General features: G+C 37.0%; 1 protein-coding gene across 1 annotated transcript in view; it reads right to left on the bottom strand.

The window, feature by feature from the left end:
• The window catches only part of ALG13 (ALG13 UDP-N-acetylglucosaminyltransferase subunit), a 63,893-nt gene extending 49,169 nt beyond the window's left edge, over window positions 1-14,724 (bottom strand). The window contains 3 exon segments of the mRNA XM_026478847.4: window positions 11,545-11,683; window positions 13,460-13,622; window positions 14,608-14,724. Coding sequence (XP_026334632.1) covers window positions 11,545-11,683; window positions 13,460-13,622; window positions 14,608-14,688 — 383 coding nt within the window. The 5' untranslated portion in view covers window positions 14,689-14,724.
• Window positions 14,725-19,138: the final 4,414 nt, after the last annotated feature.

Raw genomic sequence — 19,138 nt, 5'->3', positions numbered from 1 at the left:
AGGAATGCTAAAATTACCTGCTTAACTTTGATCTGGCCTTTTCCATAGGGAAATCTTTTACAAAGACTTTCCAAATCTTTCTGAAGATTTGGGAAAAGCCAGATCAAAGCTAGGCAGGGAACTTTAGCATTCAAGTTAACAAGTTTTTAATGCACAATAGCCACTGCTTTTAAATTATTTCAGAGTTTGAAAAATGTTGCCGTACAAAATTTTTTGCCATCTATACCTACGGTTGCTGGAATAATTATATAACATTTGCTAAGTGCTTAGCACAAAAGTGCTTAAATATTGACTGCTGTTAGCTGCTACCTGACAAAACAATTCACTAAAAAATTCTTTGGTTTAAAAAAAAAAAAAGTAAGAGTCAGAACAATTTCACCTAAATTCTACTGGAAATCAAGCCAAAGTTCAAATATAGCTCCCCAGAGGAGCTTTCCCCAAACTGATAATGTTTTTCACTTCTGAAAATAATGGAAAGAAAAATAATTGCCTTAAAAACTTTTAGGCACTGTACTCTGGGCACAGATTAAAATAAAACAGATTGAAGAAAATAAAAATAACTTTAATTAACATTGACTTATATGAAACTGATGTGCTAATTTTATAATTACTACTTTTTATATTATCATTTAACCTGCAAATGTGACCTGTTTTAATTGCTAGAATTGTCTTCTTTCTTCACTGATCAAATAGGGATATTCTCTGTAGTACAACATATAAATACTAACAGTTTCAGTTCTGAGGTAACACTCCTTCATGTTTCAACTAATTAAATGAGGTCACATGCCTGAAAAAAAAATTTTAAAGCATACATTATCTGTGACATAGAAGGTTTAGTTGTTAATGTATATAGGACATGACGCTTCTGAGTTACTATTTTAGTTTGAGAGGCAACCTGGTACTATGAAGAGTATTATGAACTTGGTTATGCTACTTTCTCTGAGTCCGTTTCCTCATCTATAAAAGGAAAGAGATACACTGCATGTTTAAGCTCTCTCTTTCAGATCTAAGGAACTGTGATTCAATGGTGGATAACAGATTTGCCCTCCCTTTAGATGGTCAAATTTGTGATCAACATTAACCATAAAAACAGCTTGTAGGGGGATTAACCTATTACCCTGGCCAATTGTGGGGTTGACTGGCCCACATAAAAATGAGTTTCATACCTTACAAATGAAATAAACAGACCTAGATTTTTAAAGGCAACAAAATTTATAACCATGTGTGGTGACGGATATTAACTACACTTATTGGGGGTAATCATTTTGCAATATATGCATGTATCTGGTCATTATGTCATATACCTTAAACTTTTACAATGTTATTTCAATTTTATCTAAAACTGGAAAAAATAAAAATGACAATCAAATGTATGTAAAGACTTGTGGGAAACTGCTGAAAGGCAATCAGTATTTAAAAAAAATTTAGCACTAAATCATTTATTTCACTTATTTTTAGTACCAAAATAACATGGAGCCAATTGGGGTAAACAACTCAACCCTACAGGACCTCTTCTTAAGGTTTTTCATTACTGAAAAATATAATGGTAAACATTTTGAACACATTTTGAACAGCACCCTGGAAATAGAACTTGTTGCTTTTCATAGTAGACATTTAAACAAAATGAACAAAGCAGGATTCATGTGGGAAGGGAACACAATGGTTCCAAAACAAAATTTGGCCATTCGACCCTTTTCAACCTCCCTCCTTCAAGCTTTAGGAAAGAGACAGTAAAGAACTGATTCCCCAGAGCAGTGATCCTTCAGATATGCAAAATAAAAGAAACATTACCAAGAGCCACTCGCTTTCATTTCCTTCTCTTCCCCACTTCCATCTGAAGCACTCTAATAGATCAGGGAAAAAAAAGTAATGCTTTGTTTAAAAATGTATCCTAATGGCACAGGAATACTACGGGTTGGTTTTTTATTCAAGATACTTACAGTGTCTGAACAGTCTACCAACATACAGGGGATTGAAGGAAAGGCGAATACAGACCAGAACACACTTGTTTTGATGCGCTCTAAGTAATCTTTAATTCTCTAACTATAACCGCAGCTACAGACTAACTACAAATTTAAATGTGAAATTCAATGAAGACGTTGCTTTCCATATCATTCAGGAGTAAATACTGTGAATTAGGGAAATATCTCTAAGTCCACTCCTACTTCTTAAAAGTCTAACCGAGAAAATGTATTATTTCAATGACTTTTTTTATTTACAAACATGCCACACAATTGGTTTTGTGTCTTAGAAATCACCTATGAGGGGCGCCTGGGTGGCACAGCGGTTAAGCGTCTGCCTTCGGCTCAGGGCGTGATCCTGGCGGCGTTATGGGATCCAGCCCCACATCAGGCTCCTCCGCTATGAGCCTGCTTCTTCCTCTCCCACTCCCCCTGCTTGTGTTCCCTCTCTCGCTGGCTGTCTCTTTCTCAGTCGAATAAATAAATAAATAAATAAAATCAAGAAAGAAAGAAAGAAAGAAAGAAAGAAAGAAAGAAAGAAAGAAAGAAAGAAAGAAAGAAAGAAAGAAAGAAAAGGAAGAAAAGAAAGAAAAGAAAAGAAAGAAAAGAAAGAAAAGAAAAGAAAGAAAAGAAAGAAAAGAAAGAAAAGAAAGAAAAGAAAGAAAAGAAAGAAATCACCTACGAAGGAAGTTAGCTTTACTAATTCACAAATGGGAAAATGGGAGATCCAGAAAATTACTTAGGCCGAGGATTTAAGAATGTTTTTCACTCCTAAATTTGGGAAGTGTATTTTCCACCCACTGCACACTGGCAGTGGAGAAACCACCAACATGTTCTGTACAAAAGAAGAAATGAACAGTAAAAAAGATAAAATATATGGCCTCACAGACATCATTCCAAAAGTGACTATCAGTTCAGCAAATACGTTGATAGCACAGAAGCACACGTGATAGTAAATAAGGTACAAAACTGTATTGCTTTTCCAAATAGCCTAGTCTAGTATATCCTAGAATTACTACAAATGAAAAAAATTCCGTTTAGTTCCTTTTACCAATTAGAAACACAAGACACTATGAGTTATAGACAGTTAACAGTATAACAAAATTAGTTTCAAATCATGTTTGGTATGTATTAAACTTGATAAGAAAAGTTTCTAATTTAAAACTGGGAATTACTAAACTTAAATGTATTTCATCAGAGGGGTTCATTATAAAGGAGTCTAGTAGTTATCACCAGGGTACTAATGAACAATGAATGAAAATACCTAAGGTGGCCTCGGTCTGGAGATTCTTAACCTGGAGCCTCAAGGTACCTGGGAAAAACTCCCTGAAATTCACTGCAAAATGTGTGTACGTGTCAGTAAGAGAGAGAAGCAATAGTTATAAGTATTTTGAAGGGTTCCATGACCCAAAGAGGCTTATAGTATTGCCTTAAAGAGCAGAACTATAGCCATCAAAATAAAATGACAGAGTGTCAATCAAAATAATTTTGGTCACAATAAAAAGCTAGAAGTGAAATACCAAAATAGATGTTATTTAATGGTATAAAAGACCCTAAAAATATTCTGAGAATCAATATCTTCAGAGACAAGAAGCATATATTCTTCAGGAAATTCCTGTTTGAAGCAAGCTAGGTTTGCTCACCTTCTATCTAGCCACTGACAAAAATTATAATTTAAAGAACTATTCAATATAAAGATTGTGTTAGAATACTCGCATAAGGAATTAACCATTTAACAAGGAATTAAATTAAATGTTGTTTAGTGGTTATCTTAAACCTTGCTCCATGTAATCTTTTACTGGAAAACACTATAGCTACTGCTTTTAACAAACCTCTTGATTTTTAACATGTTTTACCAAAAATCCCCAATACTATACAATGTGATGGTCAAATCTTTCTTCTGAACAAGAGACATACTAGATAGACTCAATGAAATGACTATGTGCAAGATCACAGTGTTTCCTAAAGTCAAGACCTAATTCCAATCAAGACAATGAGAAAAAGTGCATTTATGCATTTTATCATTTATGGAAAGCCTACTGTGCTACATGCAGAGGATTCAAGAATAAGACAGTTCCTCCTCAACTAGACTGTAAGAGTTCCTCCAGAGCAGGATCATGTCTTGGGTGCTGATTAAAAAAGTAGATGCTTATTACACATTTACGCTAAAAGACTAAATGAGCAAATAAATGGGCTAGAGATATTTAGAAAGTAAAGCTAAGAGAACCTTATATCAATTAGATATAAGCCTGGAAAACTAAATTATAACACCATCAATACAGGCAAGGATCTCAGAAGGATGGAAGGAGAAACACGATTTTAGTTTGGGGCACATTAAATTTACCATGCTTAGAGAATTAACAGACATGCATGACCAATAGGTAACTGGAAATACCATTCAGGAGCTCAAATCAGAGTCGGGGGATATAGATAGAAGCATCAATACCAGCTTTGGGAGTGATGAAAAATATATATAAAGAGAACAGGGCCAAAAATAGAACCTACAACAAATATTTAGAGAAAACAAACGAGCCAGTAACTTGCAATCAGGCAAACCACCTGGGAGTTTCTCCACACGGATTTTGATTAGCATTCAGTATGCTTAAAAATAACAATGTAAAAACTGAAATAAGTAATATACCTGTGGTTATCATACAATCAAAATTTCTTGGAACAGTCCTGACTTCAAATATTGTCCTCTCACCATAAATGATGGAAATACAATGGAAATCAGCATTCTAGCAATTACAATTCCCAGTCCATCAAGACACTTAAGCAGCATAAACTTCCTTTTTGCATTATGCTGAGCTCAGTTTCCTCATCGGCAAAACGGGAAAATAGTAGCTATTTCATAGTTATTGTAAAGATTAAGTAACTTGGTACCTGTAAACTGGTTTTTTTAAGATTTTTTTATTTATTTGAGAAAGAGAGAGAGTGAGCACAAGCAGGGAGGGAAGGGGGAAAGAGAGAAGCAGACTCCCAGCTGAGCAGGGAGCCAGACATGGGGCTCAATCCCAGGACCCTGAGATCAGGAAGGCAGATGCTTAACCGACTGAGCCACCCAGAAACCCCTAGCTGCTTTAAATAGTACCAGATACATACGCTAAGCACACAACAGGTGTTAACTATTACTATTTTTCATTCCCCACTTCCCCACAAAAATATAGTATTAGTTGTACAGCAGAAAAACAGATTAGTACACAACTATCTGAACCACCCATTCCAAACTTTTCCCCCAAATCAGTTTCAAACTGTCTGCCCATACATCTCATTTCTTACACTGTTTGCAAATTTTTGGTCAAATCTGAAAATTTCACAATTTGAACTAATCAGAGAGATTAAGTGCTTATGCCATAATAAAGGGCCAAGAAAAAGGTCTACATTACTTCTAGTCATTAGGGACTTTAAGTCTTGGAAAACTCTTCCTCAAACTATCAAAGTGGTGGTACACATTTTTATTTTGCCCTTATTTACATGAATTACCTTTAAAAGCATACAGAGTAGTACTCTAAGGTGTCGAAAATCACAGACACTTAACAGTACTTTCAGATAATGACTAGCTGACCCTTGAACAATGCAGATTTGAACTGTGCAGGTCTACCTATACAGACTTTTTTTAAAAAAACAGTACAGTATTGTAAATAAATTTTTCTTGAGTTTACCTTTCCTTTTCTCTTGCTTACTTTATTAAGATTATAGTATATAATACACATAATATACAAAATATGTTAATTGACAGTATGTTATCAGTAAGGCTTCCAGTAACAGCAGGCTATTAGTCAAATCTTTTGGGAGTCAAAATTTATATGTGGATTTTCAACCCTGCAGGGGTCTTGCACCACTAACCCTCCACATTGTTCAAGAGTCAACTATACCTTTTAATGTTCCAGAATCCCACATCAAGTTCATCAGTTATACTATCTTACCTACCACCAAATCCTCCCAGCTTTCTTTCCTCCCAAATCATAAGCAGTCATCGAAACTCCCTACTTCCCAAGATGATCCTATAACCTCACATCACTTTTCATTTACTCCAACATCAACTTTCTACTATTATTACTTGTCCACCTCTGAACCTATCCATTATGATTTCTCAAAATTCTCTTTTGCTTCCTTATCCCTAGAAATTTAAATACCTCTAACAGAAAACTGCTAAATAAACTATATTCCACTTACCCACTGACTTCAAGAACCTGAAGCCCTGCCATGCAATGAAACCAATTTCACTCAGAGCAAATATTCCAAATATTATCTTGATTACCATTAATTTTTCGTAAGGACCAGTAACAAATAAATTTGGCAATTTATCTTAGCCTTTTTCCTCATCTATAAAAAGGATGGTTTGTAGTAGGTATGTTTAAAATTCTCTTCCAACTCCAAAAATCTACAATTCTGTGTCTTAAAGTCTTCCTTTATTCAATCTAGTATCAATCCTACCCATGGAATTTTGTTAGATTCCAAACTCAGGAATCACAGATTTCCTAGTACAAGGTAAGTTTATCATACACCAAAGAAAAACCCAATTAAGTGTGAAATTCCTACTAAAGTAAACAACTTCTAATAAATGAACAAAACTCTGCTTGGGAGTAAAGTAACTAAATACTAGACAAACAATTATGAAGAATCAAAAAGCTTACAATATATATTATGGTGTGGAAGAAAGAGTTCAAGACCAGGAGTCAAGAAGTTGCTTCTAGTGGCAGCTCTCTGTCAAAGTCTGTTATTTTAGACAAGTTAGAAACCTCTGGCCTTCCTCATCTAAGAAATGATGGGATTGGACTAGATGATATCAAGAATTCCTGCCAAATCAAATCGATTCTGAGAGCTCCCTGGATTTCTAAGTCGAACAACTGATAAAAAAAAATTCACAAAGGTATATAGTCAAGGGATATCACTACACACAAATAACACCATTGGCTTAAGCCTCTGCTAAATGAAATAATGGAATCAGGGTTATATTTTCTTGTGGGAAATTAAACAGGATTCAGGGTCCCGTATTACTTTACAGTTGTCTGATGTTTAAGTAGACCCTTTGTTTCTGATTCTCTATGGTTATGAAGGACATAACTAAAAACCAAGTGATCAAAATACATTTTAAGCCACAATTTTTCTCAAATTAGAGCACATATAAAAGAGCCCAGAAAAGTCTAATTCTCTCCACATATTTGAAAAGGGCCTCTCCTATATAACATTAGCATTAAGACTAATGTACATTTATGATTATGGTGCTGTGAATTCTCAACTATGTAGATGTAGATTACTCACTTTTTAGATTATTCTCAGCAAAATTTTAATCCAAGTTGGCTTCCTCCTGCTACCCAGAGTTATTTCTCAGCCACCACCTTCTACCATTAGTTAAGAATTTATTTTATATTAGCCTAAAACACAATCAGGAAAATAAATCTATAGAAACATTATATAAAGCATCCCAAGTAAAATGCTTAGCGTAACAACCGTTTTTGGAATATTATGTAAAGTATGTCTTTATAGTGTATACTATATTTTTATAAACTATCTAAAATTTCTACCAGGAAACTATGAACAGAGATAATCTATTTTATAGGTCTCACAACTACTTACTCTAATCAGAATTTCATATGTATCAATCTTGAGTTACATGAACCTAGAAGTCATGTATTTAGGCCATTATATACATCTGATCATATATTTGCTTGTAAAACTAATTTTGTAAGTACATAAATTATAAATTCCTCTATGTTACAATAAATGTTTCAACACCACTGTGAGAAGGCGCCCCTAAAAATAACAACATGTCCAACTGGCCTAAATCCTTTTTGATTTACTCTTTTAAACCAATAAAACTTTGATATTGAACAAAATTATTTTGTCATTTTCAATTTGTATTTTAGAGGAAAGAGAACAAATCTACTCCACTACAAGTAATTTCTCTAAGTACCATAATCAACTGACTTGATATTTAATCTTGTTAACCTTTAATCTTAACCTTTCTAAGGTAATTATTGAACGTTTTATTTCACAGAACTCATCATTTTTGCTTATTTTTTTTTTAAAAATGTTTCCTTAAATTGTACAGCTAATGATGCTGACTCTCAAATGCCTTTATGAATTTGTTACTGCTTCATTTTTTTTTAAATCTAAGGAACACCAAACTAATACGTTTGAGATTCTTGGCAAAAGTTTTCAGATTTAACTCATTTTTTTCATGATTTCTAAGTTTGGGATTCTAGGATAAAACCTATGAATGCTCACTACATATTTTAACTAAAATATAAAGATTAACTAAAAATCTACTGAATTTACTAAATTGCGGTAAGGATTTGGACCCAAATGCTAACATTCACACCATAAAATTCTCTATACATTCTATAGATGTATAAGTTTATTAATTTGTATTATTCTGAAAATATATACTATATATTTAATCTGATTTAACCACATTCCATAGGTTGGATTTGGGGGTGTTTTTAAAGTGTTCAGAGTTTAGTGTTTATTTTTGTAATCCAACAACTTTATCCAAAAATGCAGAAAATTTTTCTGGCTGGCCAGGAGGAAAACATTTCAGTGTTGATAAGTCCATTGACTGTAACAGCCCAGGAAGCGTGCTAAAACAAAAGAAGAAAAATATTAGGTAACAAGGGAGAAAATTCTGTAATTCATCTGCTGCCCACTTGATGACTGAATCTAACTTCCAAGAATATCATGATGCTTCTCAAACTGTACATGTGATTTTAATCATAATTTTATTTTAGGTATATAGTTGACCCTTGAACAAGGTGGAGTTAAAGGAACTGACCACCCACGCAATTGAAAATCCATGTACAACTTCCAGGGGCACCTGGGTGGCTCAGTCGGTTAAGCATCTGACTTCTGCTCAGGTCATGATCTCAGGGTCCTGGGATGGAGCCCCACGTCGAGCTCCCTGCCAGCAGGAAGTCTGCTTCTCCCTCTCCCTCTACCACTCCGCCCGCTCGTGCTCTAATAAATAAATAAATCCTAAAAAAAAAAAAGAAAATCCATGTACAACTTCTGACTCCCCCACAGCTTAACTACAAATAGCCTACTGTTGCACAGAAGCCTTACTGGTCACATGAAGAGTCAATGAACATACATTTTGTACATTATGTTATGCACTGTATTCTTAACAATAAGCTAGAGAATAAAATGTTATTATGAAAATCATAGGAGAAAACACATTTACAGTACTGTACTGAAAAAAATCCGTGTATAAGTGAACCCATGTTCAAATTTATGTTGTTCGAGGGTCAACCGTACATACAAAGATTAAAGCAATATGAAGAGCACTATGTAGTACCTGTCAATACCAATTCAACCGATACTGAATATCGGGTCAACTGAAATATTACAGAAATGTTATTTCATGAAAGATAGGGTCACATGGCTTTTGAACATTTCTCAGGACTGGGCAGATATAAACCAAAGCAAAATTAATTAATGAAAACAGAATAAATGATAACAAAAGTAACAGCTGCCAGACAAGAACAATAAGCTGGGGAGACTACTACTGGGGAGACCATGCATGAAGATTGTGAAATAACTTTCTTTTGCCAATAACTATCATAAGTCCATATATAATTAAATAATGTACAATCACCATGCATGTTGGAAGATTCCAAACCATGACACAAAAGTATTACTTCAGAAATTTAAGTAAAGCAGCCACTTAAATTAGAACAGACATACAACTACTCAGCCTAGATTTGGGGGAATAATATACCTAAAATGAAATACAACCAATTATTGATTTTTACAGCATTCATGTATGTGACTGTCTTGAAATTAATATTAAGAAAAAGACTTCTAAAACTGTAAAAAAATAAATTGGAGACTTGTACAGCTTCCTTTCCAACTTGAGTAAGGAATCAGGATGTTTCTGAAATCAGTGCTTTCTCCTTTTAAATGTACTGACACAAAATCAAAGCTTATTTAACATCCAGAATAAAAATACTTACTAAAAGTATCTGGAAAAATTGACTTGCATGAACACGTTGGGAGTTTATTCTTCTTTAAAAAATGTTAACCCCTAACAATCTCAACTACCCAAGGACAGCTACGCCCATTATCTGAAGCTTACATAATTTTTATTACCTAGCTTCTCCCGACTTACAATACTTTTAATAATGGCTTCTGTGTTACACAGCCACCCTGATATTTCCTCTCCTCCATCATATAGGGATTAGGACACCAATAATCATTCCTGAAACAATCAATGAATTTGTCTCCTCTCAATGAGAAAAGGAATTGTCTGTTTTGTTCACTAATACATGACATGTACTTAGAATAATGCCTGGCATGTAGTAGGTGCTCAATAAATATTTAATGAACGAACAAGTATTTACCAAGTGCCTAAGAGACAGACGCAGTGAAGTTAAAAGACAAGCCTTTTATGTTCTAGCCAGTTTCTTCTAAGGTTTTTCACTTTAAAATTAATTTCAATTTATTATAACATAAAAAATATATATTTTATAATACTTCTATGAGGTCTTTACTTTTTAAAACATCAAACTAGGATAGTTTTTAAAGTCAAATAATCGGGAATTACTGACCTGACCCTCTGGCAAGCTTCTAGTGTCTCAAGAAGAATTAATAGAAAACCAACCAGCAATTTTCTTCATCCTTCTACAGTGATGTTGATCAGTTCTTGTTGAATTTTAATATACTTATAGAAAATAATGCTCCTTACCATAGTAAGTCTTCTGGCTTACAATACTTTAATGGCTTCTCACTGAACACAGAATAAAATCAGAACTCTTACGTGAGCTATCCCCACCCAGTATCATCTTATACTATCTTCTCCCTTGCTTGCCATACTCCTGCCACTTAACTTTCCTTTGTTCCTCCAACAAAGCAAACTCCAAGCTCTTCCCTAACTTAGGACCTTTGCAGTTGCTGCTCTTCCTTCTTCCTCTAGAGCTTCACATGACTAGCTCCTGTCATTTAAGTCTCAGCTCAAATGTCATACGCTCAGTAATGCCTTCCCTGACCAATCTAATCTTCACTCCCAACTATTTTATCGCTCTGCCTTATTTTCTTCATAACACGTTTCACCATGTGAAATTATCTTCATCGCTTATTTATGAATGGTTTACTATCTCCCACCACTAGAACATAAGTATCATGAGAGCAGGGGCTTTACTCCATGTTTATCACTGCATCCACAGCACTTAAAAACAATGCCTACGACATATTAGGTGTAGTTTAATTAATGAGTGAGGAAATTTCACTTAGGGATCCCAATGGATTTACTGAAGGCAAAACCTTAATTATAAAAAATAAGCAAATGCCTTCCTTGAATAATGAAAATCTAATGAACTCAAAAATTATATTCTCAGAGACTTGTGCACCAGATGGAACTTACATACATGCGTACACAAACATATTCACAGGAAATGAAACAGGCACAGACACAGAGATCACACTCACAGTGGAAGACAAACAAATAAGAGAGCTCTACAGGTGAGAAAAATCAAAGTATGTTTGATAAGCGGGAGGAGGTAAGAGGTTGAAAAGACAGGTTAGGTAGGTGGCTAAGAAGCTAGGGAGGATTTAAGGCAAGAGGTCAAATTATCAGTCTGTAGTATACCTGCAGGTACAGTAGAAAAGATGCCCGTCTTTGTACAGCTGCTTTGCCAATTCCAACTGATGATTGTTCATCAACTTTTCGTTTACAACCACTACAAGAGGCTTTCTTTTTTCCAGAGTCTCCAAACAGCTTCCTGCACCTAAATCAAAATTGTTAATAGTTTTAAAAAAAAAACTAAGGTGCTCCACCAAGCTTTATAGGTAGAACTGAAGATGATAAACTAAGCTGGTAGAACTACAAACCAGGTCTTTTAATTATACATTCAAATGACAAAAGTGTAGTGATCAGTCGCTCTATGTTTTAAACTTGACTTGAAAAATACCACTGCCAAAAAATATTATGACCTACGATTCAGTGCTTTGCCACCTGCCCTCTACTAGTATGCCCTGGGCATGAGCCTTGAATTCAATTAAGATTTAAGTTCAGGGGCGCCTGGGTGGCACAGCGGTTAAGCGTCTGCCTTCAGCTCAGGGCGTGATCCCAGCGTTCTGGGATCGAGTCCCACACCGGGCTCCTCCGCTATGAGCCTGCTTCTTCCTCTCCCACTCCCCCTGCTTGTGTTCCCTCTCTCGCTGGCTATCTCTATCTCTGTCAAATAAATAAATAAAATCTTTAAAAAAAAAAGATTTAAGTTCAACATACTATACATGAAACTGTATTGCACTTCTATTCAAACACAAGTGGAAAAACCAAGTTTTCACTGGTGACAGGCACTAAACAGAGAAACTCTGACCATACTTATGAGTCTGTTTGTCAGGTACCCTCCCCAAAATGTCAAGAATAAATCTCCATAAATGTGCATCTATACAGTATTTGGGTCAATTCAACCAATCTAAAATCGTTTAGGTATTTTAAATGGGAATGAGGGGGGCGCCTGGGTAGTTCAGTTGGTTAAGCATCTGCCTTCAGCTCACGTCATGATCTTGGGGTCCTGGGATGGAGCTTGGCATTGGGCTCCCTGCTTGGCTTCTCCCTCTCCCTCTCCCCCACTCGTGCTCTGTCTTAAATAAATAAAATCTTAAAAAAAAAATAAAGTAAATGGTAGTGAGGAGACTGGTAAATAGACAAACCTTTTTGGGTTGACTACTTTAGAGTAGTAGGTAGGACAGAGTCTTAACACCAGACTTTTATCTACTAACTTGACTGAACAAGTTATAATTAATCTGTGTCTCTGTTTCTTCATCAGTAAAATGGGAATACTAATAATACTTAGCTCACGGGTCTGGGAGAATTCAATGACTTATACACACAAAGCAAAGAGAACGGTACCAAGAGCTGTTAACTATTATCCTATATATTTCTAATCACTAATCTGTTAGTAATGTTTATTCCTAATAACTTTTCTCCCTTCAAACTAGACCTCTTAACCAAGAAGCTTCCTCCCTCACTTACCAGCAATCAAAATCACAATGCTCCCCAAGAACAGTTCTTGTGAAGGTACTGGCAGCCTAACTAGATCAGGATGGTTTTTGAAGAGCAGGCAATGATTTACACAACATGTGGTTAAAGAATATTTTTAACTGCATTCATTTCATACTCACATTTAAAACATTAAAAAAAATCTTTCAAAGCCAATTTCTCCATGTCCAATCCAACCAATTAGCTGGCTGAACATTCCTGCAAATCTAAGCCCAAATACTAATTTCAAATTTGGCAACTCCTTACGCACGACGTTGGGTAAATTATTTTGCCCGTGTTTGGAGTTTCTTAAAGTTGGTCTATGTTGTTAACTTCCTTTCCTTTTATCACCCAGAAATAATAAATTCTCTAATAATGTTCTCAATAGGTACATTCAAATTAAGTATTATACTCAAAAGGGCTACAGTGTGTTACTCTAGTGATTTTACTTTACCTCAAAAAAATTTGAGTTTCTGTTCTATCAAAACCCAAACCGTGGTATTCTAAGGCACTTTACCTGCGTGACTAATAACAAGATCTGCTTTCTGAAGATCTTCTTCCAATGAATCCTTGTACCTGTAAACATCCAGAGCAAATGACTCAGTACTGAATGGTTCAGGTACCACCTTCCCTCTACCTATCTGAAGGACAAGTCGGCTGTAGCCCAAGCTCTTGATTATCTGAAAAGAGAAAAAAAAAAAAAAAAGAAAAGAAAGAAAAGGCGGGACTTTTTAAACAGGCTACTGTAAAAACAACCACCACCCCTAAAGTCAATGTTCAGACTGGAGCGCCGGCCGTAAAATCTTCTACCCGCCGCCGATTTTCCTTTTCCAGAACGACGCTTTGCCCCCGTACCGGGCCCCGACAAGGTACCTCACAAGTCCTGTCGGTAAGATCTATGCGACCCTGCTCGCCAAGCCGTTGAAAGGACCGGCCACGCCACAGGCAGAAGAGCAAGCGAGACCCCGAGATAGGCGTCAAAAACTAGAGGGGAGACGAAAAAACGGCCCCGATCCGCCTCAGGGCTGAAGCTGCGCGAACCACCGGCCCGGAGCAGCAGCCGCCGCCGCCGGAGGACGCCCGCCTCGAGGGCGCCTGAGGAGACCGCGCGGCGCGAGCTCGCCCGAGCGCGGCGGGGGCAGGGCGGGAACGGCGCGCCGAATGGGACCGGACGGATCGAGCCGAGCCGCGTCGGGTCTGGCCGGGCCTGGCAGAGCTCGCCGAGGAGCCCGGCGCCGACCACGCGACCCGGAGCGGGCCTGAGGAGCGGCAGGAGGATAGCCGGGGCCCGAGGAGCCCCACTCGGAGAGGCGGAGCAGCGGGAAGGAGGGGCGAAGCCCGAGGAAGGAAAGGCGGAGGCGGAGAGTCGAAAGGGAAAAGCCGGGGAAAGGAGGAGCCAGAGAAAGGACGGGGAGGAGCGGCCCGGAGGGCGGCGGGGAAGCGGGAAGAGGTAGAGGACGCTGAGGAGAGGGGGGAGCTGGAGGAGGGCCCAGGCGAGCGCGGGGAGGGGCCAGCAAAGGGGCGGCGGCACCTGAGGTAGAGCTGTGGGGGGGTTCTTCCCGAGCGCTGCGGTCAGGCAAGGTTACCGAGGCTAGTGGTAAGGCTAGCGGCGGCGAACGGCGAACGAAGCCGCCACGCGCCCGCACGCCCGCCTCCCCCACTCACTTGCAGAGTGTCGTGCGCCGAGACACACGCAATGAGGTCGTCAAAGCTGGTGGTCCCTACAGTAACAAACACGCACTTCATCGCGCGGGTTCCCAGCCCCGAATCGCAAGGGCCGGATGTGACGTAGCGGAGGCCACGTGGGCTGCAGCGGCCGCGCTTGGTGGGGAAGGCGGAAGTCGATCAGCGCGCCCGAGGGCGGTGGGAACCGGGGGGTGTGGCGGAGGTGGGGCCGAAGGGTACAAACGGGCTACAGGCCAGAAACTTGATGTGTGAGTTCCTCGGGCCGTCACAATAGGAAAGTGGGAGTTGACAGATTTACTGTTTTCCAAAGGTTGTTAAAAAATAATGATGAAACTTCACACCTAAGCGCTGTGGCTGGCGTTATTGCTTGGGTACCACAAATCTTTTGAATGATACAGGAATTTGGGACTCTTTATTTGCTACCGTGTTTTGCCAATCTTCGTTTGAGCTAAGGTTTTACCTCAAGTGTGTTGAGAGCATGTGGAAAAAATAGTGCCTTTTCAAAATCACTCATTAGCATAGGCTCTTCAAACTAGTTCTCAGGAAGTCAGAGCCCTTCAGGGTCTCTTGGAAGCTGCAAAGACTTCATTAGCAAGCATTGTGTGTAAAATAGAGGCACTAGGGCCCGAAGCCTGCATCTATAATTCATTGAACTCATCCATTGAGCCCTTTAAAATGTAAAATTATGATAAATTTAAATTATGATGAAACGTAAAGTTATACAATAGCATGAATAAATACCACAGATATATTACACTGAAGTAGTCAAGTACCCGGGAGGTAATTTCTCAAGACTCCCCTTTTTTCTCCTACCACCATTACTAAGATGCTTTATTTCCTTCTAATGTTTTCTGTATTTCCTACTTAAAATCTCACTTTAGTTCATATTTGTGTTTTCCCCTGCCAGATTATACACAGAAGGGAAGCTGTGAGAAGAAAATAAAGAGGAAAAGGATTAGAGGTGAATTAGGCCTAGAACATAAGCTGAAAAAAAACCTCTTAGGTGTATTCCTACTGGACTGTTCCTTTAAATCTTGTAGGTTGGGTAATTGTCTTTTTGAGGAGTAATATGCTGCTACGCCTTTCTTTATAACGATTTTCATGAATTAATGATATGGTGAAACAAACTACAGTCTCATAATAATAAATGTAGAAGGATCATGGTTAAATAATAAAACATAAGCATAATCAAATTTTCTGCCCAATAAGGAATAAACTATGAATATTTATTGAAATATGAAGAGAAAATATTCCAAAATATTCTGTAATTCAGAAAGACCTTTACCTCTTGTTGCGTCTGTGAAATCTTTTCCTATATCTAGAAGATATTAAATTAAAGGAGCACTGTTCTGATTAACAGAGAGAGAGAAAATAAGCACACATATAAATTGAATATTCTTAAATTCCCAGAAAAATCAGAATATTGAATTTCTAATATTTTAAATATGCTGGACTTTAGTTAAGCATCTTCTTGCAGAAACTGATCCAGAAATGTTTTAAGGACCCAAGATTACATAATTACTGTAAAATTTTGGCAAGTAAATCTTTTGTTTTGTCAGTGTTAAGTAAAATACAGGAATGCATTTTGTTTTATTTGAGTGTGTTTTTCCTAAACTTACACAGGCTTACTGATCAAATAAGTTAACATTACCTGTAAAAATGTTCATGGCTATGAAAAATGTAAATGCTTCCAACTACATTAAATCGGTATTCTGACAAACTTTATTTCAACTGCAAATACGCTTTGTAGTATGCCAGCTTGAAGATAATTTTCAAGATCTTTTAACAACTTAAAATTGTGGACTAACATTAAATTGAGTTAATGCATAATCATTGCATCACTAGATGCTTTCAAAGTAAAACAGAATACTGAAACATTGGTTTAGACTAAGCATAATTCTAATATAATATTTTATATATTTTGCATCTTATTTTGAAATGCTATAGGGAAGCTATATCTTGGAGTGGTATAATGCATTCCCTTTTGCCACTTTAGGAAGTTGTGAAAAGGATTTCTGTGGTTGTGGGAAGTTTTGTCATGTGTATTCTTAAGCCCTGCTAGTCTGTAAAAATGTTTGTATACGCCATATAGTTCTGTTTTCCACCCTTCACTTTTCTCTTTAAAATAGAAGTTAGTCACTTTGGTCCAAAGTTATAATTAATATGGTAGTTGTGGCTCTTCAAAGAGTAACAGTGACAATTACAATACTATAAGTGCTTTCTTTTTTCAAGGAAAAAGAATAGTTTTTGCCTAAAGTAGCTTTTTAATTTTCAACCCTTTTATACTATCAAAAATTACCAAGAACCTCAAAGAGCTTTTGTTTATATGGATTATAATGTGCATTAAACTATTGATATTTACCATATTCGAGATAAAAATGAGAAAATTTAAAAATATTTATTGATTCATTGGAAAGTAGCAATGATGAGCCACTGCATGTTAACGTAAATGACCTATTTTTATGAAAATAGCTTTTTTTTTCCAAACAAATATTTTCATGGAAGGAATAGCATTGTTTACTATCTGGGCTAACAGAAGATAGCCAGATCTTTGTATTTACTTTTGCATTTAATCCACTGCATTTCACACATCACATAGCCTCTGGAAAACTCCACTGTATACTCATGAGAGGAAGAGAGTCAAAAAGACAGATAATATCTTAGTATTGTTATGAAAATCATTTTGACCTCACAGAGACTCTAAAAGAATCAGAGAGTATAAAAAATTACAGGACTTGGGGCGCCTGAGTACACAGCGGTTGGGCGTCTGCCTTCAGTTCAGGGCGTGATCCCAGCGTTCTGGGATCGAGTCCCACATCAGGCTCCTCCGTTATGAGCCTGCTTCTTCCTCTCCCACTCCCCCTGCTTGTGTTCCCTCTCTCGCTGGCTGTCTCTATCTCTGTCAAATAAATAAATAAAATCTTAAAAAAAAAATTACAGGACTTAGAAAGTGAATTTTATTTGTTTTGGCTTATAATACCTGAGTCTGAAATGCAGCTATGAAATATATTCAAATGTTTACAGTACCCCCTCAGTTTAGATGGTCTTGCTTTCTTTATTTAACAATTAATTCTTCTACCTACAGTACAAAAGATTTTTCTTTACATGCAGTCTGCCTAGATAGCAGAGATTCTGTGTCTCACAAGAATAATTTTCTATGATTTAAGTTGCCTTTATTACGTATTGATTATTTAAAGGGGAAAACCCCATAGAACAGAGGCTCTTCACTTAAACAATAGTGTTACCTTCTTTGTTTCTTTTCAAATGCTTTATTTGTACAGGAAACCCTCCCCGCCCCTCCCCCCCCCCGCCTCCTTATTAGCTGTTCTCTTTCCAGGATTTCAGTTACCCCCACTCAAACTACAGTCTGGAAACTGAAGATCCTCCTTCTGACTTCTGTCTTATCATCAGAAGGTCAATAGTAGCCTAACGCTACATCATAATGCCTAGATCAGTCACCTGGCTTCATCTTATCACATAGGTATTTTATCATCTCACATCATCACAAGCGTGGGTACAATATAATATGATATTTTGAAAGACAGAAAGAGACCACATTCACATAACTTTTATTACAGTATATTGTTATAATTATATTATTAGTTATGATTGTTAATCTCTTACTGTGCCTAATTTATAAATTAAACATTTTCATAGTTATGTGTGTATAGGTATGAAAAACATAGTGTATATATAGGGTTTGGTACTATCTGCAGTTTCAGGCATTCACTTAGGGGTCTTGGAATGCATTCACTGTGACTAAGGGAGGGGCTGCTGTGCTTTGATTAAATAGGTAAGTAAGTATTGTTTCTTAGTCACTCATGATCCAGTCAAGTGCACAGATCTCTTCTGACAACTCTTGGTTTTGCCTTCCCAAAATCAGTTCCTGAATTTCAAACAAATAAAATTTTCAGGATATATTTTATACCTAAAAGTAAAAAGTTTTATGTGTAAAACCACTAAGATTTCTCAGAGGGCCTTTGGAATCACAAAGATTTGCTCTGTAACCTTATAAAGAGAGACACTGGAAATAACTAGGTTTGTTTAATGTGTTCCTACCATAAAGTTGCATGGGAAGAGTTGTTAGGTCAGAAGGGACACAGCCGTCCCTAAATTAAGATTTCTGGTAAAATATTATTAATACAAACATTTTAGAAATTGTGTGCTTTATGGGAAGTCCCTGGTGACTTGTCAGTGCCCTTTCTGTCTATAATACTGTTTTACCTTCAGGGGTAACCCTCATCAAAACTGTGATGAAAAAATTATATACTGTACTCCAATGTAGAGTTTTGCCTCTCTCTATTGAGGATTGGCAATATATAGAATTGGCAATAGTAATAAATTGACCACAGGCATTAAATCTCTTAATGTTCTTGTTTTACTCTAAAGCTTACCTGAAGGTTCTCCTGTAAACTACAGGCCAGAATTTGCATCTTCAACAAAGAACAATCTCAGAACCTCATGGAAAGGGACCATACCAGGTACCTCACATGATTGCCACTCCAAAGAA

The sequence above is a fragment of the Ursus arctos genome, chromosome X, assembly GCF_023065955.2.
Source record: "Ursus arctos isolate Adak ecotype North America chromosome X, UrsArc2.0, whole genome shotgun sequence".
NCBI lineage: Eukaryota > Metazoa > Chordata > Mammalia > Carnivora > Ursidae > Ursus > Ursus arctos.
This window is presented reverse-complemented; position numbering and strand designations above follow the sequence as displayed.